At 39.9% G+C, this 14,754-nt stretch overlaps 1 protein-coding gene across 1 annotated transcript in view; it reads right to left on the reverse strand.

Moving 5' to 3' along the window:
* Window positions 1–14,754, reverse strand: part of stat5a (signal transducer and activator of transcription 5a) — an 83,826-nt gene that overhangs the window by 6,039 nt on the left and 63,033 nt on the right. The window contains exons 8-13 of the mRNA XM_037689273.1: window positions 14,400–14,555; window positions 10,298–10,477; window positions 8,201–8,288; window positions 6,069–6,191; window positions 5,701–5,793; window positions 3,259–3,465 (exon numbers count right to left, since the gene is read on the reverse strand). Coding sequence (XP_037545201.1) covers window positions 3,259–3,465; window positions 5,701–5,793; window positions 6,069–6,191; window positions 8,201–8,288; window positions 10,298–10,477; window positions 14,400–14,555 — 847 coding nt within the window. The remainder of the gene's footprint in view (window positions 1–3,258; window positions 3,466–5,700; window positions 5,794–6,068; window positions 6,192–8,200; window positions 8,289–10,297; window positions 10,478–14,399; window positions 14,556–14,754) is intronic.

The following is a 14,754-nucleotide window of genomic DNA, read 5'->3' on the forward strand; positions in this document are numbered from 1 at the left end:
GGATGGATGGTTGGATGGATGCATGGATGGTTGGATGGATGCATGGATGGATGAATGAATGAATGAATGGATGGATGGATGGATGGATGGTTGGATGGATGGTTGGATGGATGGATGCATGGATGGATGGATGGATGGATGGATGCATGGATGGATGGATGGATGGATGGATGGTGCTGCGCCGCTCAGGCGAAGTGAAGCTGTTCTGACCATTAAATAAATGCACAATAAAAGCAACAGGTCAGAGGTGACGCAGAATAAATGCGACTTGTGCTTTTTCCTCTTCATGATGCTTTTTTTGAACGAGTCCCCGAGGCTCAATGGGATTAACCTGTTTGAATAAAGGTTGAATGAATGAATGAATACTCCGGAGCGACTTATACACTTGAAACTACGGTAGTCGTACTAAGTAAGTGATTTGTGTTGTCATCATTGTATGTTCCCAAACAACGATGAAGAGTTCTCTGCATTGAACGCATCACACCTGAGACACACGCAGGTGGAGCAGTGGGCAGCTGTGTAAGCGCTCGGGGAGCAGTCAGGGATTGGACGCCTTACAGGTACGGATTAGGTGTCTTCTACAATGTGCATCTACAACTAATTTGTTTATGAAGTCAACCCATTTCAAGATGGCCTCCACCACTAACTGAACTAAAAAAACAAAATGGCTCCAACTCCATCAGTTTTTTAGGTAATGAGTAAAAATTGGGTGAAACAGCTTAAAGTCACATCCAACACTCAGAGCACCACCAGATGGCAACATCTGTAATGTTACATAGATCGCACATAATTTTACTTGTAATATTTGATCAAAGTATGTATAACTCATTTCTCAACTTAAGATGATTTATTTTGAGGCCCTATTTACACAAAACAGTTTTAAAGCAAAAATAACTCGTAGCATTCCCGCTGCGTTTCGGCTGTTTGTGTGCACAACAGCAGCAATGGTTTTCTCTGATGTTCTGGTTTTTGGAAATGTCCAATACGTAGTTGTGTGTGAACAGGATTCACCTTCCTGTTTTAATGGTTTGTTTTATTTTGTAACATGGTTTTATTTTGTAACATGGTTTTATTTTGTAATATAACCACTTCTGGATAGTTGGTGCCATTTTGAATCAAAACATTCAGCTCAGTCAGGACGTGGGTGCTGATTCTCCGTTTTTGTAACTTTTCTACTTTTCAAAACATTTAACTTTATTTACAAGTATTTTCTCTACAGAAGTACATTACCTACAAAATTCCTTCAAAATATTGTTTCCTTTGAATTCTTCTTTTACCTGCTCTGTTTTCTTATGCTACTTCTAAGTTTTAGCTATTTTGCTTTGTTTAGTAAGCCTTTAGCTAGTTTTAGCTGTTTTTTATGCTTTTAACTTATGCTAGTCTTTAGCTATTTTTAGCTTCTAGCTAGCATTTTGACTAGGGCTGAACAATTAATTACATTTGCAATAATATCGCGATACGATAAAACGAGATTTTCTAATCGCAAAGGCTGCAATTTATTGTTGGCGTGTCGTTTTAAATGCAATTAGTGCTTAGCGTATTTTTAGTTGATGTTTTTCTTTGTTCATATCTTAGATGTTTTTACAGTTTTTCTTTTACATTTTATTGTGGGACATAACTGGGACCCTGTGTACACAATCTCATTCCACCACATGTACCACATGGGGTGCGAATGACAATAAAGAAACTCTGACTCTGTGGTCACATGATCTGGTTACATCATTTGTGAGTGGGCGGAGCAAAGCAGAGCAGGGAGCGAGAGAAGTCGACGCTGCGCTTTAACCGGTTGCACAATGGCGTCAGGCTCGACAGAGGCTGATGCATCTGAAAGTTTGGTACCAAAGAGCAGCAGCACGACCGTCGTTTGGAATTATTTTGGCTATTAAAAAAAAGACGCTGTGCAACAACATGTGTTGTGCAGAACCTGCCTTGCTGCTGTTGCTACCTCTTGAGGCAACCACACAAACGTTATCAACGCACAAAAAAAAAAAAACGCCACGAAGCAATTTACGATAGTTGCACGGCTAGAATGTCAACGACCAGTGCTTCAACTTCAAGTAGGCAAAGTAGCAGCCGACAGGATCACTGACCGAACTGTTCGAAGGAATTACTCCGTATGAACTTTATTCGAAACGGCACACAGAAATAACTCGAGCAGTAACGGAGTTCGTAGCGAAAGACATGACGTCCATTAATAGTGACCAAGTTTAGGGCTTTGGTAAACACGGTGGATAAGCGGTACAGGATGCCCCTGCACACACATTTTAGCCAAGTTGCTATCTGGGAGCTCTAGAAAAAAATGCAGAAAGAGCTGCAGCGGCGCTGAAAACAACTGGAACATATTGATTTATTGATTGTGTTCGTTGAAAAAATACACAAGACATTGAAAAATAATCGCATATTAAATCGCAATATTAAGAAAAAAAAATAAATCGCAATTGGAATATTTTCCAAAATCGTTCAGCCCTAATTTTGACACATGTAGCTTGCATTGCTACTTTTAGCTAGTGTTTTACTACTTTGCTATTGTAGCAGTGTTCTGGCTATTTTAGCTTTCGCCTAGTGTTCGGCTTCTTTTTGCTCGATCAATGAAGTTTTAGCTTCTTCAACAAAATTCAGCAAACTGATTCAGCATACACACTGCATCTTCCACAAAATGGAAATGCTCTAATTTAAGTTTTTTTTTTTTTTACATTTTCACAACTGGGTTTAGTAATAATGAAGAAAAGCTCCACAACAAATCAAATGCGTCTCCTTTTTCAGCAGTGTGGTAAAGATGGAGCGACTGGTTTAACTGTCCGTGCTTATACCCCTGATGCACATCGGTGAAGTGGATGAAACATAATGTTCCTGTTATCCAATATGAATAATGGCGTGTGGTAAATGTGAGTGCATTTTCCGCCTTGAAGCCAGAAAAAGAGACCTCCAGCATTTTTCTGTGTGGACAAACAGGGTCATTAAGATGAAGACCTGGCTACAAGTGAAGCATTCTTTCAAGCTGACCACAAAATGGAGCTGTAGCGATGCTGCAAAAAGGCCAGAAACATTTCTGAGTATGAATATCATGGTGACAGCAAATGCTCTCATCACAACCAAACATGTGGCTGAAATGTTTTATGGATAGTGGCTTGTGGTTGATGATTTTTTTATGCATGGGATTAAAAAAAAATGTCTAATTGCAGCAGGATATAAATCAATTAAATAAAGCTAAACACAGATAAACAGAGGGTCTGTTATAAAAAGCTGCATGCTGCTAACCCTGTTAAACTGCGACCAGGTCATTGTCATGCTGCGGTAGTCATCAGGATTGTTGCTGGAGCTGCTGAACGCTTTTTGAGCCAAGAAGACCAGGTTCTCCTCAGACAGGCCTCGGTTGCTCTGCACCTCTGCCTTGTACTTCATGTTGATGGCTTCACACAGCTGAGGCCAAAGTACTTTATCTGGCACCAGGAAAGGCACTCGACCCTGCAGATCCAGAAGAGACAGCTGAGGGTTTACATGAGCTATGCTGAAGGGACTAAAAAAAGGAGCAAAATGCACGACATTGTTCTGGATAGAACATGAACCCATTTACACATGCACACTGAACAAGAATACAAACGCAACACTCTGAAATGTGCAGTTTACTTTTACTGTATTGGGGGCGGGGTGTCAGAAAGCCAGTCAGTATCTGGTGCGAGCACCCTTCGCCTCACGCAGCGCCACACGTCACTTCACACAGGGGTGATCAGGTTGTTGACTGTGGCCTGTGGAACGTTGCTCCACTCCTCATCAATGGCTGAACGAAGCTGCTGGATGTGATCAGGAACTGGAACACGCCGTCGTTTAGTCATCCCTCGTCATGTTGAGGTTCGTTTATCGCGGGTTTAAGAGAGTGGGAAAGGTCTGTAGGAGCGTGGGAAGGGTTTATAAAGCCTTAATGTATATACATATAAATAATAAAATAAATATAAAGCTGCTACTTTGCAGATTTTCACCTATGGTGGGGCTCTGTGGAACATAATCTCTGCGATAGGTGAGGGATTACTGCACGCCGATCCAGAGCATCTCAAACACCCTCAATGGGTGACCTGTCCGGTGAGTGCGCTGGCCATGCAAGAACCGGGATGTTTTCAGCTTCCAGGAATTGTGTACAGATCCTTACAACATGAGGGCCGTGCTTTACCTGCTGCAACATGAGGTGATGGTCGTGGATGAACGGCACAACAACGGGTCTCAGGACCTCATCACGGTATCCCGGTTCATTCAAAATGCACCTGCGTCCATAACGTACGTCTGCCGTACCATGACCCCACCACCACCATGGGCTGCTTGATTCACAACAGTAACATCAGCAAACTGCTCACGCACACATCGCCATGCACGCAGTCTGCCGAGACCCCGGTGAGGATGACGAGCACGCGAACGAGTTTCCCTGAGACGGTTTCTGACGGTTTGTGCAGAAATTCTTTGGTCGTGCAAACCGAAGCTGCAGCGGCTGTCTGGGTGGCTGGACTCAGACCATCTTGGAGGTGAAGATGTTGGATGTGAAGGTCCTGGGTTGGTGTGTGGGTTTTTTTTCATTTTCATTTACCCTTTATTTATCCATGTAGTCCCAATGAGTCACGAGAACTCATTTTCAAGAGAAACCTGTTTAGGAGCAGATGGTGGGGGTTAAGGGCCTTGCTCAGGGGCCCAGAGTGGGGAGAAGGAGGGTGGAGGCAGGTGTGGGTGTTTCACCTTTTCCACCCACATTTTCATGTTGACGGTACCGGGAGTTGAACCTGCGACTTTCCGATTTCTGGTTACACGTGGTCTGTGGTTGTGAGGCCGGTTGGAAGTACTGCCGAATTCTCTGAAACGCCTTTGGAGACGGTTGATAGAGAAATGAGCAGGAAACAGCTCTGGTGGACGTTCCTGCAGGTCAGCATGCCAATTAAAACTGCACATTTTAGAGTGGCCTTTTATTGTGGTCATCCTAAGGCGCACCTGCTCAATAATCATGCTGTCTTGTCCTGCCTTCACCTGTGAGGTGGATGGATTATCTTCTCAGCAAAGGAGAAGTCCTCACTAACAGATTCACACACGTTTGTGAACAATATTTGGAAAATAAATAAAGAGTTTTTGTGAACACAGAAAAAGTTTCATGTCTTTGAGTTCAGTTCATGAAAAATGGAAGCAAAAACAAAAGTGCTGCGTTTATATTTTTGTCCCGAGGACAAACGCAGCTGCTTTCACAGACGGTACGTTGAATTGTTTAAAGAGTTAAACATGTGTTTTAATTAAACGTATATCTGTTTTATTCTATATGCTTAATCATTTTAAAGTATACTCACTGCATAAATAAAAATAAAACAGATTCTTCACTGAAATACAAAAACTTAATTGCACTTCTTATAAAGTTATTTAGTTACACAGTTCATATAATTCATTTTACAACAAAAACTAAACCACTTATTGCATTTACTTCCATTTGATTAAATTATCCAGTTACCATTTTTTTTTAATAATTTGCATTACTAACGTAGGTGTTTGTTGAATTTATAAACCTGTTCATTATTTTGTGTTTGAAATTGTCAAAAGCTCGTATGATGATGCGTCTGTGTAGAGGATTATGACGAAGCTAAAAGCCTGAATGAAAAGGTTTTCTTAGATATTGAAACAAAGATTTTTTGGGTCTAAAAGCCCATAAAACTTTGACGTGCACAAACATTTACTTACTGCCTCTGCAAAAGCATTGTCCCACAATACAGTCGCTGTGGCATTATTGTCTTGGCTACCGTGAACTATCACCACAACAGGAAGTGATAACGTCTGTTCAGAAGAAGAAGAAGGCCATTAGATCAGTGAAAACATCTGTAAATGTAAATGATGCAACACATTGCTCATCACCTTTTCATAGATCTATTGTAAAGATAAATTATTTTAGGCACATCACAAAAACAGCACTAATGGAGTGCAGTCACAGTAAGTGTTGTAGCGAAGGTTTGAGCCTTTTTGAGAATAAAAAATGAACATTATCTCTGCGTATGAACTCCAATGTGACTTCATTGTGTTTTTATATTATTATCATCTAGATAAGCTCTTACCTTAACTTGAAAGACAAGCTCGTTGCTCCCGACACTAAACTGGGACTCAAACAGAATGGTGAACTTCTCTTCTGTGACCGACTCTGCTCCTCGTCTGTCCGACCGCTTGATCCTTTTTAAAGACTATAAAAGGACAGAGGGAGTGTAAGAATGTACCTGTACATGCTATAGAGCTCAACTATGCACATGCAATGACGCTCTGAGTGAGCCTGGCACCTAAATAACCCATGAGGGGCTCTGAAAGGACTGCTGCCAACATGTGTAATGTGCAGGCAGGGGGTGGGGGGAGCAGTTCACAAGTTTAAATAAAAGAAGCTCAAACTACAGTGGATGGTTCCATGTCACTTTACAATGATGATCATTAACAGTGACTTTGTTCTATATTAAACTATCTGCCCCAAGGATAACCCACAGTTACGAAGACTTCTAATGAATGTGGACAAACGTATTGAACCCGTTAGCACTCTGTGCAGCTGCCAGGAAAAAGACAAAGAGGAGGTTCATGGATGCAGTTAGAGAGGACATGGAGGGAGTTGGAGTGAGGACGGAGGACGCAGAGGACAGAGACGGAGGAGGACGACTCGCTGTGGCGACGCCGAAGACGGAAAAGCCGAAAGAAGAAGAAGAAGAATGGTAAATGTACTTGTAGCACCTTTCTATTTGATCAAGATACTCAAAGCACTTTACATCAATCTGTGCCTCATTTACCTCCACACATTCATGCAGCTCTATACTAGATCTCTTCAAGGCTAATTTGATCTGTAGAGACTAATCAGAGCTTTAGATCACATTCGTACACCGATGGGACACACATCAAAGACAATGAGGGGTTCAGTGTCTTTCCGAGGGACACGTCAACATGTGACTGCTGGTGGAATTGAACCCCCAACTCTCCCATTGGAGGACGACTGTTCTAACCACTCAGCCACAGCCGCCCAAAGACTCTAGTCACAACATTCTGGAGAATGTGAGCAGCAGCTAAACTGGAATTACAACTACCACCAGAGTTCATGCTCAATAATCCAGGTATAAAATCCAACAATGTTCAGTCAGGTCATCTGGATGGTGTCTTTTCTAGTGCTGAGACGTTTCACCCTCCATCCGAAGTGCTTCATCAAGAGCTTCACTGAGCATGGGCTTTGTGTTTTGAACCAGTCCGACATGACTGTTGATGACGGACATTATTCAACAGTGTGACGTGTAAAGCCTTTTGCGTATCCTGATATGATAGAAAGACGCTAAATAAGTACAGTCCACTTTACCATTTACAGTAGTCCCTCGTTTATCGCACGGGGATCCGTACCCTGAAGACCCGCAATAAGTGAAAAAACACCAAGTAGGAATAGTAGTACAAGTAGTAAGTAGTAGTTTATTTTAGTATTTATATAAAGGTATACAAGTATGAAGGTGTTTTAAACCCTTCCCACACTCTTGCAATATTCTAAACAATGTTTCTAAACTCTAAATTCTCTAAAAGAGACAGAACGTCATGATTTCAGTTCTCTGCCTCCTCTGTGCTCAACCACCTGCAAGCGCTCCTGGCCACGCCCACTTCTCTGTATTGCATGGAGATCAGCTGATCAGCTGCAGCAGGAAGTTTATCCTGCAGTGTAGGCTGCACAAAGGTGCAGCAGGTGCTAAATAATTTAAAATCCTTTATTTCAAATAAAAATTCCATGTCGATCATGCGGCTCATCCATCTATCAGCCACTGTGTGGCATGTCCATCTTATTTTGAAAAACCGCGATCGAGCGAGTCTGAGATAAACGAACCGCGAAGTAGCGAGGCACTACTGTAAGATTTTTTAAAGTAACGGGTGGTCGGTGTTTTCTGTGACTTCATCCTAAAATTCGTCATTTCACAAAAAGAAGTTTACACTCATTAAAATAAACAGTTTCTTTTTAGAAAAAACTAGAGGGTGGCAAACACTTTTATCACTTAAGCATGAACCAATAATTACATTCATTTTGGTTAACGATTTACATATAAAGAGAAAAATATAGGCGAAAGGCATACGCAGATTAATCCCTTCTTATAAATTCACACCGACTTTCGGACCACTTTCAGTGTGTAATATATTGATTCCATCAGCATGAAATATTTTTTTCATTTAGACCCTAAATGCCACTTACCATGTTCCTGAAGTGGGCGCTGAGAGTGCCTGTGGTCTGATGGTACTCCATCACACAGTTATTGTTAAGAATTTCTCCACTGCTCTCACTGAGAAAGAAAGACAATTAAGCAGAGAGTCAATTAGCTCTTCACTCTTATGTGATGGGCTTAAGTGCAGTGAATTAGATTCTTTACAATCTTCCAGCCCTGCAGGTTCTAAGAAGACACTTTTCCTGTAGAACTGAAATGTGCTACCATCACCCTCTTCATCTTCTCTTGAGCAGAAATGACTGTTGTTTACTGTAGATGACAGACGGCGGATCATGACGGACCTGTTCGTTTTTTTTCTTACAAGCTGCCTAGCTGACCTCGAGACGGTTCGGGAGGTTTCAATAAGTTGAGACGAATGTGGAGCCAGGCCGAGAAACTGGCTGGAAATGGACTCTGGATCCATAGACTCCTCTGAGACGACGGTCAAGTTGTGTGAATGTTCATGAAGCGTTCACACTATTGTGATCCATTTTTCTAACGTACGATTTTCAGCGTCTTTCTTGTTCCACAGTTTTTGTTCCGTTTCAACAAGTCGAATATCAAAAAGTGCAGCTCGTGCAGGAGAAGGGTCTTACTACTTTTGGGTTTGGTGAAACTTTAGCTTTTTGAAATATTTAGCCTTTTCTGCCACTTTTTTCCCTCATAGAAAATGATTTGAGCTCATTTTCCATCCTTCAAATCTTTAGCTCTGTTTACAACCTTTTACTGCTCCTTTCATATTTTGTTCTGCTTCAGCTTCTTTCAGCTTCCTTTTGCAAATTTAAACTTTTTCAGTTATTTTCAACTGTTTTTTCAGCTGCTTTTGTTTAGATTCTTTCTGCTAACTACAACATTTTTGTGCTTCGTCTAACTTCTTTCTGCTAATTTCAGCTTGTTGTGCTCCTTTCAGCTTATTTATGCAAGTTTCAGATTTTTCTGCTATTTCAGCTACTATTTACCGTTAGCTATTTTTATGCTAATTTTAGCTTTTTCAGCTAATTCCACATGTTTTGTACTCATTTAAACTTTTTTCAGCCAAATTAATTAAAAATGTGCTTTCTCCACTTCTATCTGGTAACTTAAGCTTCTTTCTGCTATTTTAGCTACCTTTCAGCTGTTTTTTTGTTGTTGTTGCTAATTTCAGCTTTTTTCCATTAAAATGTCGACACTGTTGTGCTCATTTCTGCTTCTTTTAGTCTAATTGGGTAAATGTGTTCTTTCTGCTTTCTTCTGATAATTTAAGCTGGTTCTGACTTTTCAGCTACCTTTTAGCATTTTTTTAGCTAATTTCAGCCGTTTTCAGATAAATTCAAGTTTTTCATGGTAATTTCTTCTACTTTCAGCCTAATTAACCTTTTTCTATTAGTTTCAGCTGTTTCTACTCCGTTCAACCAGTATTTAGTTCATTTGATGATAATTTAATCTTTTTCAGCTAATTCCACATTTTTCAGCTCATTTCAGTTCTTTCGCTTCCTTTTGATACTTTAAGCTTATTTTTGCTTTTTCATTTATTTTTCAGCTTTTTTTTTGTTGTTGTTGCTGCTGATTTCAGCTTTTTAAGCTAATTTCCTAAATTTTGTGCTAATTTCTGCTTATTTAAATTGTATTTTGATTGATACATTGTATTTTAATGCGTAGAAATGCCCAACCAGGGACTGGAGTTGCGAACTAGCTGTAGCTATATACTCTTTGTGCAGCGCATCAGTCACGGGCTTGTTCTGTTCTATGTTTGTGTGCATTGTCCCTGTCAAATAAACTAATTAAATAAATCAAAATAAATAAACCTAATTCAGGAATTATGTGTTCATTCAGTTTTATTCTGCTAGTTTAAGCTTGTTCTTCCATTTCAGCTACATTTCAGAATGCTTTTACCTAATTTCAGCTGTTTCTCCTCAAGTTCTTCAGCAATAAGCATTCACACTGCATCTTCACAGGAAATGCAGTTTCTCTAGTTTCAGTCATGTTTATGCATTAAGCTCCGTCAGAGAACACCCTTGGGTTAAATAATCTCCACAGAATGCCTGACTCCTTATTTTAAAGTTTAACAAAAAGCTTTAAGCACACACTGAGACATGGGCAAGACTTACTTCCTTGTGTTTTCATTTTTTAGCAGGGCCTTGGCTTGCTGCTCACTAATTATAGTGGCTTTGACTTGCGGAGGGTTCATGTGGACGTTTAACTTCCCTCCTACGAGGAGGCGGACTGTGGCAGCGAACTTGGTTTGGGTTTTCAGAACTTGCGGAGGCTGTTTCTCAATAATGAACGTGCTGTGAACACAACAGAAAAAAATAGCAGAAAAAATTAGACAAAGGCAACATTGATTAGCTTAATTACCTTTAATGCAGCCACGGTTATGTAAAAAACTACATGTGATATATCCAAACGTCTAGCTTTGCTGCTCAGTGTGACCTCTGCTCCTTTTCATTTAGTTATTATGAACAAAATACAAGAAAAGCACTTTTCTAAGGGTAACACTTTGTAAAAATTTAAATTGATGTTTTTATATTTGTGTCCAGACAGCAGAACTGAAAGCTTGAATCTTGGCTTTTGCAGTAATTCATCCATTCGTTAATCTATTTTTCCACTCGTGTTTCCGTAGAGTCGAGGGCAGCTGGTGCCCGTCTCCAGATGTTTTGGGTGAGATGCGACTGGAAGGGTCGCCAGTTCATTACATGGACACAGAAGCTGACGGGACAGGCTAAACACTCGCATCTAATTAGAGTTACCAATTTTATATTTCATCCAGGAGTTTGATCAATTTAGCAAAAACATCAAGAAACAAATAAGGTTAAATGTGTAAATCTGACAGTCTGTGTGCCAACAGTCGTCTCACTATACAATATTTTGCAAATGTTTTTAATTTTTTTTACATTTTTTTACTTTGATTAATAATTTGGGGGTTTTCTAAAGAAGTTTCTTTATTTTCACTTTCAGGCTTTTTTTTTTTTTACTTATTTGACCATGAAAGGTTCAAAAAACGTTCAATACAAAAACAACTGGACTTTATTTGTAACAGAAGAGGTTGAGGAGCGAAACGTCTTCTGTTACAAATAAAGTCCAGTTGTTTCTGTATCGAACGTTTTTTGAACCCATCGTGTCCTGGATGACTGAGAATCTTCACCAGCACCATGAAAGGTTCTTCAAAGAACCAGGACTGAGGACAGCTGGAGGACAAAAATAAAAGCGTAGACCTAAAATAAAAGATCCACGGCAGATGAACGGTGACCGAAAGTCGTGCTGTTAAGAAACAAGAACAATAAAATCCAGCAACGAGTTGACACTGGGCCGGAGAGATGCATCATCCTGGAAGATGACGTCTACTTTGTGCAAAGTTTTCGGTTTATAGATCTTTGGAAATCATCTCGTTGGTACAAAAATGTGCTTCGTTTTTGTTGAACTGCGTTACGTTAGTTTTTAATTTGTCTAAAGACACAAGAACAAATGGTGTCTTTGTTCCCGAAGGTCTGATACGAATTTAAGAATTTTCTTTTTTGAGCCTGAATAATTTTTAGATTAAAGTGGTTTATCAAACAACAAAAAACAAACCGTTCTCTTGTAGCTCAGCTACTGGATTAAAACCGAGTGGAAAAAGCAAAGAAGAAACATTAAAGAACATAGAGAGCGTCGAGAACTACACATCAAAATGAGTTTAAAGATTTCCTCTGCACAGAACTGTATTTATAAGTAGAGATGCATAATGTAGGCTGATGAAAAATTTAAAGCTCGTATTAAGATGTGCAGGTTGAATTACTTCACATGTTTGAAGTGGCTGCAGTACACGAGTAGACTGCAAATATACGTCTACTTAAAATAATAAATTCAAATATGTTCACATGTTGAATATTTTCTTTCATTTTTTTAATTTACTGCCAACTCATAGAACAAATACAAAACTTTAAGCCAAAGACTGACCTACATCGATATAACTTGTAACAATGTAACACTAATATCTACAGCAGTTCCTCGCTACGTCGCAGTTTGTTTATCGTGGACTCGCTCTATTGCGGTTTTTCAAAATAAAAGTGGACATGACACACAACAGGCTGATTGATGGATGAGTCGCACGATCGGCATGGAATTTTTATTTAAAATAAGTTATTTTAAATTATTTAGCACCTGCTGCACCTTTGTGCAGCCCTTACTGCAGGATCAACTTCCTGCTGCAGCTGATCAGCTGTTCTCCGTGAAAAGCGGAGAAGTGGGCGTGGCCAAGAGCGCTTGCAGGTGGCAAAGAGCAGAGGAGGCAGGGAGCTGAAATCATGACATTCTGTCTCTTTTAGAGCGTTTACAAACATTGTTTAGAATATTGCAAGAGTGTGGGAAGGCCTTAAAACGCTTTATATATATATATATATATATATATATATATAATAAAAATAAACTACTACTTACTACTTGTTCTAATATTCCTACGTCACGGTTTTTCACTTATCGTGGGTGTGCAGGGTACGGATCCCCCGCGATTAACGAGGGACTACCATATTTCCTTTAACCATTGAGTTATAATCGTGAGGAGAATTTCATTTGTTTGCGTTAAAAAGATCCAATTTTCAGTGCACTCATTAGATTGTAGTAGAACACGATGTGGCGCTGAGTCTTTATAACTCAGGGTTAATAATAAAAACACACTACAGCTGTCTTTAGGCTCCGACTTGAGGACCGGCAGGATTAAAAGCATCAGCCTTTGAAAGTGACCTTAACTGTAAATATGCACATTAAATGAAGGTTATGTTAATGATCACTGTTCTGTAAACTAACCGGCTTAACAATTATATTCTCTTGAAATGTTCAGTTTCCATTTCTGGCATTTCCATGGTAACACAAAAAAAGGGCAAAAAAGCAAGACAACAGCACACACGGGCAATAGAGTAATACTTGAGGCTCGGAGAGCTCAGAAGCAAAAATATTCTGTTGTCATGAGCCTAAAAGGAGTCGAATATGTAGCTCGGAAATTTGATTATGTAGAAATGACTGCTAACTCTCAGAGCCAACGCTTAGGCCGATGTTAAGCCTAAAACTGACACACATTTATATTTAACAAAGGCAAATTTACAGTGTGGCACTATGTAGTGACAACAGGGTGATTCTTAAGGCTCAGAGGAAGCGTAGAAGATAAATATTCTGTTGCCATGAGCCCTAAAGGTCTCAGATCTGTGGCTGAACTAAGTGGCCATGAGAAGACACCACTTTCCATTTCTCCGTGTGAAACCTCCTGAGACTCTGAGAGAAGCTAAAGAGGACGCAGCTGAAGAAACGGTGCATCACCGTCTGGTCAAAGACTCATCTGCAGCCGGTCGTAACTTGCTGTGACAAGGACATGACGTCTCTGTGTCTTACTGGTCCCTGCAGAGACCATCTTATAAGACAGTGGGAGAGCCTGCTGTCAAAGTGCTCTTGCTCAGAAATGCTGGTAGGCTAAGACACCCTGGCAGATGTGCCTTTGGGGACGACAATAATGGACTGAAACAAGCCACATGTGCTCTTGCTCTCACAATGCATCCTCGTCGTCTCTGCAGAGCTCTTTAGGTGGGTTCCTCTTCCATCTTGCAGCTCTGAGCTGTTACGTGACAGTCAGGACTCTTTAAGACATCTCTGACAATTATAGCACAAGATTGTTTGGCTGCATTGTCACAGATGCTCCGATTCCTCCTCCAAACAAAGTGTGAGTTTATACTAGGGCTGCCAACTTTCGGAAATTGAAATGAAGAAAACTGTCGGGGCAGGAGAGAGCCACTAGCAACACTACCGTCACCATCTTGTGACTTTTGTCTAATGAGTGAGGGATTTTTTTAGATTAATAGCAGAGATAACAGATAGCTTGAGGCAGAGCAACAAAAATGTTCCTTCACATTACGACTTAATAGTCTACCCGTTTTATTCTTAATCATCTATAAATAGATTTGCGCTGACTAAAATGTACAGAACAAAGAGTGTTCCTTATAATTTTGATAAGAAACGTGTATTTTTAGATTTAATTAAGGGATAGAGAAGGTTGGAAATACAAATGCACTTACTGAAAAAGACCAAATAAACTGAGTGACCCATTTGAATTATAATTTTAACTCAACTTGGCTAAAACAACAAAACATTACTATTATTTTTATATCTAAAGGCTAACAAGTTTGTAAAGTAGTACTTTAAAAAGTACATTTAGGTTAAGAAACTTAGAAGAAAACCAAGCACACACACCTGGTGACCAGTGCTGAGATGATATCTGTGATCGTGCTGTTGAGTTCATTCAGGAGCTCTTCAATAGGTCCAGGGATGGGTAGCTGCTGTCTGAGGTGCTCCGCTCTGCGAATCTGCTGCCGGTTTTGCCAAATAGTTTCAGCCAACTTCTCACACCTATCACACAACCAAATTAATAAATAAAAACTGTTAATTTGTTTAATTGAAAGTGTGAGATGTGTTGCTTTCCAAATTAACGATTAAGCAGAAGGGATGCATATCGCCCGCTGCCTTTCACGCCAGAATATTAAGACTATAATCAGAATATTAGACTATAATCAGAATATTAGACTATAATCAGAATATTAGACTATAA

The sequence above is a fragment of the Nematolebias whitei genome, chromosome 15, assembly GCF_014905685.2.
Source record: "Nematolebias whitei isolate Nwh7 chromosome 15, NemWhi1, whole genome shotgun sequence".
Classification (NCBI taxonomy): domain Eukaryota; kingdom Metazoa; phylum Chordata; class Actinopteri; order Cyprinodontiformes; family Rivulidae; genus Nematolebias; species Nematolebias whitei.